The following is a 10,333-nucleotide window of genomic DNA, read 5'->3' as shown; positions in this document are numbered from 1 at the left end:
TCACCTTTCGAGCCGGAAATGCCTCGCTGCCTTCCATTCCTCATCACCAAGATGCTTCTCGTGCTTCCTTTGGAGAATAGCATTATTATATTGCCTCATTTCTTCAATATACGCCAAATGCTCTTCCCACTGATCTATCGCGATCTCATCTCTCAAAACCTCAGGGTCGCTGGGGAGATTATCTCGTGCCCAAGCAGTCATCGACTGTAGGTATTCCTCTTGTGCCTTATTCAACGCCGGCTTTTCTTCTAACGACTTCAGGAAATTCCACAGGCCTGTACAGGCATATACAATCAGGATCTGTTTATATATATCATATTCAGGCGGCGAAGAACGCATTATTCGAAATTTCCTCTTGACCCGACCGAAGGTCAGCTCGACGATGATTCGCAGTCGTGAGTGGCGCAGGTTGTACAGTTCTTCCTTATTTTGAGGTCCTTCCAGCGACACCTTCCAGTCGTTAAGATGATATCTGATGCCAATATAGGGGACTAGAAGTCCTGTACAGGCACCGAAGCCGGCATCCCCAACATAGAATCTATCGGCATACAATTTCAGGCTCTTCGACCGAGCATGCCGCAACAGGGAGGCGTCGTTGACTGATCCCTCGCAGCCGGCAAGGACGTACGAGAAAGTCCCGTCAAGGCGGACGGCACAGAGGACATTCTGAGTTATCAGGGACTTTCTGTTGTACCACTTCCTTTGACCTTCTTCAGGGACCCAAGCCGCTATGTGAGTACCATCTACAGCACCGATACAACCGAAGAAATACTGACATTTGGGCTTGGTTATAGGCTCGTGGCACACCTCTGTTGGCTCCGGTTGGACAACAAATGTCCTGTGGATGTCGGCAAACGCTTCGAGACCTGTCGCCATTATCCGAGATACAGAGCTTTGAGAGACGCCGAAGTGATGTGCCGCCGCCCGCTGCGTGCAGCCCTGACCGATGACATACAGGAAGATCATCAGCTTCAGATGTAAGCTTTGCCGGCTAGATCCCTTCATGCTTGTGTTTACACTGATCCAGTCAGCTAATTGATAGAATTGGACCTTCGTGACCCGAAGCTCCTCCACAAATCTCCTCTCGTGGCCCGTCAGCAGCTTCTGACCGAATTCCTCTGCTGCAGCCGACCCGCCGGGGTTGACGATCTCTCGGCGATCAAAAACAGTAGGGAAATGCAGCCTTTTTTTGTTCCCTTGCGATTCAAGGGTCTTTACAGCTAGCCCTATGATAAGTAGGTCTTCTTCCTCACTGTATCCGTCATCCGAGCTAACAGCATCATCATCATCGCCGCGGTTGGGGGCGTTATCAGGCATTTGGAGATCGTCACAGCCGGGGGTCAGCCTCGCAGCCTCGTACGGATCGAACGAAACTGTACGCTTGTTTTCAACAAACGGCAAAACAAGCGGACGGCAGAAAAGCAGCCAAAAAGTCACCATTTCGGTTCCATTTGTTGCTGACCTTTCCCTATCAGGTTTACGGCAAAACAGGTACATTGCATAAATGCTGACCGGATCGAAAATCCCTCATCCATACAATTCATCACCAAAACCGGCCAATTTGGGAATAGCCTACTGTTCAGATTTTACGGACCGTATCGAAGGTGCCCGTTCGTATCGATTGGATCAGGGCCTAAAGTCAAATACCTGCGATGATAAGTCTGGAAGCCGCTTTCATCCTGCAGAAGCTGGGCATATTTCGGAAAAGTTACTGCGATCATCTTTGAATGGTATCAAGTCCGATAGGTAGGTATGTACTTTGTATTATCTGCAGCAAAATTACGGACAGACTCGGACTGATCTGCAAACCGAATCTAACTCTTGAATACTTTGCAACAGCGCAATGCTCATGCAGTACCGATCCTATTCGCAAGCTTCGAGGCATTGGATATCTGACTTGATCAATAATGGGACGTTCGGGTACCTGATTCCTGCTGCAAGTCAGTCGTATGCTACAGTATGTAGGATGTATGTAAGTTGGCGACGCGAAGGCTGAGCTGCAATTGCAATTGCAAGCATGAACTGCCCTTTTTGGGCTCTTCTCTGTTCACCCCACCTCGCTTGTTCATCCATGGAGTTGCCTCTGTAGCTTGTCTCCAACTTCTCTATCTGGACACTAGCATCGGGCTAGACAAGGGTTGGATCTTGCTTCTGACCCAACAACGCTGCGTTAATTGATCGTAACCTTGCACAACTCACAATGCCTTGCATTCACTCAGGAACCATCCTGTCATGTAATTCTCAGCCCAGTCCAGTCGAGTCAATCGTCGCGATTCATCCCATACTGAGAATGCGGATATGTCTCTCGGAGGATTCCATGTGATGATTGCACTGGGTCTCGATGGCTTGACTTTGCCCCTTTCAACAATTAGAGAACAACATCAGGCTGAATAGGGAATCGCTTTGAGTCTTCTGAATCGCCAATTCACCATTGTCATTCGTCGTGCTCGCTGTGGAACCGCTGTGTTTCTGAACAAGGGCCCTAGTCGTAGTGTGACTGTCTCACAAGGAGAAAAGGACCCTGAATTTTCACAGAGACAGACGGCTCCATCCTCTTTCAATTTCCACGGAGCCGCTTCGATTGACTCTTGCCTTAAATCTGAGCGGTGGCCACTGGCCTAAGTAAGCCGAGTATTCTCTACAAGGACATGCTCTTCAGCAAAGACGGTCGAGGCCTCGAGAGGCGTCATTCTCAAGAGCCTTCAACGGGCGCCGGCGGCTTCAGAGTTGAGGAACCCAGTACAGGGAACAACCCCCCAGTTGTCGACAGGGGGCCCGGGCAACCGAGAGGCGCCGAGGCTGCTAAGTTCCTGGGGCACGATGATGAACGCATTGAGCATACGGATAAGTGAACACACAGTAGCATCCCATTTAGCATAAGCATAGACCAGGCATTGAAACAACAGCGTACACGAGGCAAGCGGACAGGGCTGTAAAGGTGACAAGGACGGATATCTAGATGTCCAGTGCAGAGTCGAGGTCGACCAGGGGTCGAAGTGTTAACGGCTCTTTCTGTTACAGTCGGGGCAGTTTTTCAAAACAACAAGAACCGGTTTTGGCGGTTGGACCAAGATCCCAGTGGCCGGTTAACGTCATGCTTCAGGGCACTCAAGGCACGCACGTATACAGCTGGAGCTCCAATGCTAGATCCCCGGAATAAAGACCAGCAGCACGGTTGTCAATTGTGCGAATTTCGACATGGGAAATGCCTGCCCCAGGTGCCAAAGCTGTGTGCTATTCCTAGCACAGAGTAAAGACCCGGCACCAAAGAAAGGGAGGCGACATTTTGACATTTGAATTGGAGCAACAGAATGGAGACGTTGCGGCCTTTTACTTCTTTCATCCGAGACACAGGGACGATAGTGTGATTACAAAGATGGTGAATTGAATGTTTGGGTACGAAACACTATGGAAATTATTATGGACTTGACAGCGGTCTTGCCCAAGGGAGGGAGATTCACCTACGCAGGGAGAGATAGCTCACGGTGAGAGTGAAGCTGTATCCATAGCCGTAGGACAGTCGACTCACAAATCACTCTATTCATCTGACTCGTTTCTACGTTCCGACCTGACACATCTTACACATCCGTATTAAGTCTCTACCCCCAGTGTCACTCTTGCTGTCGCTGTCTCAACCGAGTCGCGGAGGAACGTCGTAGTTCCGAGCTCCTGGTGGACAACGAGCATCGACATTCTCAGACTAAGAGGTTCCTTTGTCTGAGTTATATCGGGGTCCTCACGCCACTGGGGCCGCTGTTTCTGGCGGAGTGACAATCCGTCAGGAAACTGACAAAGAGCTGACTTGAACTTGACTTATTGTTGTCTAAACTCGAGGTTGTTTATCCAATCCCGAAGCGACGGTAATTTTTGGGCTGGCACAAGACTAGGACATTGAAGCTGCAACAAGCCACAGCAATACAGGGTCAATTGATCACAGTCAAGTGCTCAGTCTTTCATCATGAGGCTTGACAAAGGCTCCGGATTGAGAAGTGGTGTTTCTGGGTCTTGATTGGTATGAGAGCAAGAGAACGGATATCTAATGTTAGAAAACACTGCGTCGACAGTATCGTCGTTTAATAAATTTGGCAATAGGCATTTTGTTACGGAAACAGAGAAGTATACTATGGACCTCCACTTTATCTTTGAACCCTTTCAGGTAGTGGCTTATTGTGGATTGTTTTCGAGGGTGATCTCTTTGAGACTGCCCATCAAATCAATATGGCTTCAACAAAGTCTCAGCTCCAGGGCGAGTTTCTTTGTTCAACGTTTATGCAGGCAACGGTATCCATGCTTTGGGAGATATTTGATTCTCCTTTTCCTTTCGCCATTCTCGTGATAACTCATCTCCTGTCATGTCTTCTCATTCAGGTTACTGGGTCGACGCATGGTCATGGATCCAGCTGTTGAATTAACATATCCAGCATCGCGGGTCGGGAGGACGCATGGCATGGGTGCCAGTATACTTTATTACACATGTCGATGCCCTCACCGCTTCTTAACCTAGGGTGATGATGTAACCCGATTGGTCGGTGCATGGCTGCTGGCATAGAGAAACGCATTGAGCAATTGTGTAAGATATCCATCGATTGGATGTGTTGCGTGCGTCAAGGCTGACCAGGGGAAATGGATGTCGAAAATAAAACGGTCGATCATTCACGCAATGAGATCAAGTTTGTCGATGTATCTGTGCTAAATCGAGATGAACAAAGACGAAGAGATAGCCTGCCAATGACCGAGAGCTCGATCTCTTGCGATATGAGTCTGAGACAATGCCAGCAAACAGATGGCGTTTATCGCTGTCATGGAGGTTTGTCGAGTATTCATCGACAACTGTTTAATTTATCATGACTCTATGGGTGGTATTCTTTATGCGAACTGGAACTGCCCTGGTTTATGTCTGTGCAATGGATGGGATCCATAATGATAAATGGAAGCTCTAGAAGCCGGGAATGCACATGACAGAGTCGAGAGACATAAAACGTCAATCAGGATGCCTTGCCTTGCCTTGCCTTACCCAAGACGCTATCAAAAGGTTATTCCAGAAAAGTAAACAAGATGTTATCGTCTGCCAACCTAGCAAAGTCTGGCAGAACCAAGTTTGATGCAAAACATCCAAATCCAACTGAATATCATCCAATTCAAGGCACAGCTTCACAAACATAGCATAGCTCTGCCCTGTCCTGTCCTGCCCTGCCTTGGCCAAGGACAAGCTCCCGCACGGTAGCTTAACTGAGGTGGTGCTCGACCTTACCATACTACGTAAAGTGCCTATAATGCCCTGGGTCTTGTTCTGTTAAGCGCCTGACGAATCCAGGACAAGGATAGCCCCAAAGGTCCAAAAGTGACATCCCCACCTCCGCTGAGCAACCGCGCGCTGTCCTCCGGGGCGACGTCCATTCAGCATCGACAGATACCTGGTAAGTGGGCAGCAGACCGGCTGGGGGGAGGGACTGGCGAGAGATGTGATTTGCTTCAGCAGTGCAGGCCTTTGCTGCAGAACGTAAAACGACTTACGGGAGCTCTGCTGTGCTGCCCGGTACCTTGTGCCTTGCCTTGAGGCCCTGAAGGTGCGTGCAAGTGAGATAGGTGCCCACCCAAGGCACGGCATCTATCCAATGTGGGATCTTGGTAGACTTGGCTCGACACGCCCCTCTCACACCCTCACACCTCTCTCCCTTCACTGCACTGGGGGTGCAGCTTTCGCCCACTAAACTCCACTGTAAGTCGGTGCTCCCCAGCGACCCCAAGGCCCCAGCACGCACCCAAATCACCCCTAACAACCTTGGTGGGAATCGCCTGGGAAAAAAACTCCAACCGGGCAGACAAGCCTTTGCCTGGACTGGGCTTGGTTGAATCCATTCAAAAGGCTTCAGCTCCCGCACTCACATCTTCACTTTGCTCCCCCTTCCCACCCATCCCGTCCGACAGTCTCTACAAAAAGGCAAATACGGTTACGGCTAGCAATCTTTATTATATCCAACTTAGACAGCCGCTCGTTCTTCCAATCGATTAGACCCCCATATCAGTCCTTCGATCCAGCCAACAAGCAGCACTAACTAGCCTGAACTCGAAGCCCACCCTCGGATATCGGACAGGTTCTCACCAGTGGTCGATATAAAAGAAGAGAATAAGGGGAAAGCATTGAAAGACAGGAAGACCCGGCGCAAATTCAATTCTCGTTCTTGGACAAAAAGGCTTTCTGTCTGTCTCGGTGTGCTAGTTTTAGCATTACGGTACTCAGTAACCTTATCTTTTCCTTGGTACTGTGCGTATTTGAGACCTGTGCGATTTGGTCCTCTGCCATCCGCCCAGCAACGCCCACCCCTGGTCAATTTGGCACTTGGTCTGGACCAGCTTAACCATCTCGATCCCTCTCGAGATAGACTAAGACCTCGACGTCTTTTCGACTCAACCTGACTCTTTGCTTCATAATCGTAACGGCGACGACTCTCCCTGTCGTCGGACGCATTCACGATTACGTCTCTATCGAGTCTTGTTCGTCCCTCCTTCAGATGTCATTCGAACGAGTATAACGACCGCCGTCACACGCTATCGTCGAAACCCCGCCACGAGCTAATCTCCTATCATCCATCTAATACTTGGTTCGCCCACGAGCCGATTTTAATACAATTCAATCTGTGCAAACCTTGGCTTCAAGGCACTTGCCCAGACGCTCGTTCGATACCATTACAGAGGTGTTACTGCAGCATTGACTTACTGCAGAACTACCTCTCCAATACTCCATCGCCGTGTCTTCGATATCGAGTAGCTGTTAGTAGCTGACGTGCTTCGACAGAACTCGATTAAACCCGGGTTCCCTCGAATCGTCCCGCTGCTTCATTACCATCATTCACAATGGAAGCCTCTTCCCCTCTGGCGGCATTACACCGCCCGTCAATGCTCCCTAGTTGGGGTAGTCGAGATGTCTTTCGCGGGCACCCTCATTACTCTACATCATCTGTCACATCCGCAAGCATGAGTCTGCGCGAGCAGATGCACAAGCACTCTGGAGACTATTTCAACGTCAAGGACGTACGAGGCTCCTCGCCCGCTGCGAGTTTGGCTGCTGATCTTTCCCAGAACTTCCGACTTGACAGCGATTCGAGGTTGGTTGCGGCGCCTGGCAATCGTTTTACAGTGTCTTGGCTAACATAACTTCCAGTCCTCAGTTCCCCACTCCCAGAAGAGCACTCTTCACGGCTGGCATGATGGGCAGCTTGGAAGGTCGAGGTGAGAAGGACCAACAAAGTCTAGAGCAAGAACCTCGTGGCTAATTGGCATGTTCCTATAGATTCAGTCACAACTCCCCCATTACCATCCTCGTCGCCTGCCCCACTGGCCGAGCTCAAGGAGTTGATGGAGGTGTCACCTCTGCCTCACAAGACACCTTTCTTCACCCAGTTCGAGATAACTTCTCCAACTCCGGGGTCTACACCAGCCGCTGACGATGAAATGATTCTTGATTCCCCGGCTCCTATCTCTAGGCAGTCTTCCTTGGAACCTCCCAAGCCCATCATGGCTGAGTCAGTCTCATAATCCCACATTCCTCCTGGAACCCCAACTGACGTCTTTTAGAAACCGTAGAATAGCTGTCCCACGAAGACCATCCCTAACCCGGATGAAGGGTTTCAGTACCACAGCCGTACCAAGTCGCCAGGCCGACACGGAGCTGCCTCCGTTCCGCTTCGGTGCTGGCTCTCGCCTGAACCATACCAGCTCCAACCTGTCTCTCAGCGAATGTTTCGAGTCGACATCACCACCTCAGGAGCGCAGACCCGCATCTGCCAACAGTCCATGCCCTGGTCTTTCTATCAGCCGCACTAGACCCCAATTCCTCAACTTCAATGCATGCTCTCGCGTCAATGGCTCTCCTTCCATGAGCTCCCATTCCCGGCGACAGTCCAATCCCTTTCTCAGGAATCGAAAGCAGTTCCGTCGGTCATTAAGCATGTTCGAGCATCCTGCTGACATAATGAAGAGCAATTCAGAGGGAGAGGAGACCACCTCTTCCGCGCTTCAATCGGTTATGGATGTGGAGGAGGCTCAAGAGCCCGTCCTCCCCCATTTTCTTTTGGAAGATCCCACCGATACCATTCCTCGCATCACTCGAGAGACACTCGTCGACGTCTTGGATGGCAAGTACAGCTCCCACTTCGACCAAAAGATCGTGATCGACTGCCGGTTTGAGTATGAATATGAGGGCGGCCACATTGATGGTGCTGTCAACTACAATGATAAGGACCTGCTCACAAATCAGCTCTTCCAGACTCCTATGGATGGGCGGACGCTTCTCATCTTCCACTGCGAGTATTCAGCCCACCGTGCCCCCCTGATGGCTCGTCATGTTCGATCTGAGGACCGCACCGTGAATGCTGAGTTCTACCCCAAACTTACATATCCCGAAGTCTACATTTTAGACGGTGGGTATTCGGGCTTCTTTACCGAACACCGGGGTCGTTGCTATCCTCAAGAATACGTTGAGATGTCTGATGAGGCTCACCAGCGCACTTGCGAACGCGAAATGGGCCGATTGAAATCTCGTAAAGGTCTCAGCCGCGCCGCGACTTTTGCTTTTGGCCAACGTGAGCCTTGTGTAGACGAGTCACCTACTGCTCCCAGCAGGCCTCAGTCACGAACTCTCCATGCACCAATCTCCCTCCTTGGTGCCTCCCCCATCATTGGCGACCGATCACATGCTCGCCGTATGGCCTCTTATTAGACGTTATGATCTTTACGACTTGGTCTGTTTTGCACGTGGTAGAGTTCGACTCTATCGGTGCTGGTTTCACCTTGTCTGCTCCCTCAGGTCTATGGTCACTCCTCTCTATCGTCTCTTCCCAACAATGTTGTCAAGGGGATTCTTCATACTACACCATCCGCCTTGATGAATCCAGCGGCCAATCCGACCGTGGCGCTGTAATTTGATGTGCTCCGACAACTTGACCTTTCAACTAATCTTCACTACGATTAATCATTCTCATGCTCATAGCACCACCACGACCGCAACGACTTCTTCGCTTTTAGATCACTGACACGAGTTCTCACTCATCGACTGTTATTTTCCTTTTTCTACGTTTTACGCATCAGCAGACAGACCCATTCATGGTTTTCAACTTTTCACGCTTTACATGGTCCAACGATGGAACCTCATTCACCAAGGAGCCAACTTTACTCCCATTCTGCATTAGGGCGCGCATTATTCTTTTCTTTTCTCTCACCTGCATCTGCTTTGGCGATTTCCGGACTTGCATTTTTTGGCTTCTAAAACATGTCTCGGGAGCATGCTTCCCCTGACGATTGTGGCGCTGTTCGCAATAGACATTTCGATACCAGATGTCTCGGCCTCTCAGTGGCTTCACCCTCGGGGACACAGAATTACCCCTTTTTACAGAAGCCATACCTTAGCCAGGCACAGCATGACTCGCATGTGTTACTCGGTACCCTATTCGACAGTCTTTTTGATACCAGTATCCTAGAATCATGGATACCTACCTACCTATAACATCCCAACTGCGCATATTGTCGCACCTATACCCCCTGACCTTACAAAACGGGAATGGTTCACCTCTTTTCTTTGTTCTTCACTACATATTCAAACAAACCCTTCCCACAAGAGAAATGGTGGGAAGATGGGAACTACATATCACCCTCAGGCCTGGAATGTATTTATGTTTTGTCCGTAATAGGCACAGTCCGCAATGTCGCAGTACCATGAAAGACTGGTACTGCGATACTTTCTGTAAATCTAGCTGGCGGAGCAGCGTGGGAGACGCACATGGCTGGCGAAAAGTGGCTTTACTAGTTGTTCATCACTTGACATGAGGAGTACCCGTGGCTAGATACATGAAACTGAGGGATAAAAAAGTTAAAAGTTAACATGCTGCTTCCTGACGTGACCAACCATCTTAACCAAAGGCCTGAAGTCTGGCCTTGTAAGACTTATCTTCTTTATTCTGATCTGCGTGGTACAATCATATGGTTGTTGCGTTCCTGACTGGGCAACTATTGTGCAACCTGAAGAGGTCAAAATCGCGTTGGATTAGATGGGGGCGCAGTCGATGAACTGCATGACCGAGGCCAAGCAATCAAGTCCCGAACCTAAGCTTGAGACTGCAGTGTCATATTAAAAAGTGTCAAAGCCCAAAAGCTTGTTAAGTTGCTGTGTAAAGGCTGTGAGCCCATGAGGTTGTGTATTGAATGTCTGGTAGTGCATTCCAAAACGAACGATGAAGGTTTCAGCTCTTCTGTAATAAGAGACTCAGAGGATCTCAATGGGACTGTATCCTCCTTGCCAGACTTGGTTCTCTTCCGTATAAGTGATACTTGGAGGTCA

At 49.7% G+C, this 10,333-nt stretch overlaps 3 protein-coding genes; 1 reads left to right on the top strand and 2 right to left on the bottom strand.

Moving 5' to 3' along the window:
* FFUJ_14431 (uncharacterized protein) lies at positions 1–1,317 on the bottom strand (the record flags this gene model as incomplete). Its single annotated transcript, XM_023582438.1, has 1 exon — positions 1–1,317. The coding sequence occupies one exon, from the start codon at positions 1,315–1,317 to the stop codon at positions 1–3; it is 1,317 nt and encodes a 438-aa protein (XP_023425502.1).
* A 3,349-nt stretch (positions 1,318–4,666) lies between these two features.
* FFUJ_01106 (uncharacterized protein) lies at positions 4,667–4,919 on the bottom strand (the record flags this gene model as incomplete). XM_023582427.1 has 2 exons in its annotated part: positions 4,667–4,830; positions 4,877–4,919. 2 exons carry the CDS (start codon positions 4,917–4,919, stop codon positions 4,667–4,669), a joined length of 207 nt encoding a protein of 68 aa, XP_023424433.1.
* Positions 4,920–6,855: 1,936 nt separating this feature from the next.
* Positions 6,856–8,719, top strand: FFUJ_01107 (related to protein-tyrosine-phosphatase; the record flags this gene model as incomplete). XM_023582416.1 has 4 exons in its annotated part: positions 6,856–7,106; positions 7,163–7,230; positions 7,292–7,523; positions 7,576–8,719. 4 exons carry the CDS (start codon positions 6,856–6,858, stop codon positions 8,717–8,719), a joined length of 1,695 nt encoding a protein of 564 aa, XP_023424432.1.
* Between the last annotated feature and the right edge of the window lie 1,614 nt (positions 8,720–10,333).

Source organism: Fusarium fujikuroi, chromosome FFUJ_chr01 (assembly GCF_900079805.1).
Source record: "Fusarium fujikuroi IMI 58289 draft genome, chromosome FFUJ_chr01".
Lineage (NCBI taxonomy): Eukaryota > Fungi > Ascomycota > Sordariomycetes > Hypocreales > Nectriaceae > Fusarium > Fusarium fujikuroi.
Note: the sequence above shows the minus strand (reverse complement) of the source record. Positions and strands in the feature narration are given on the sequence as shown.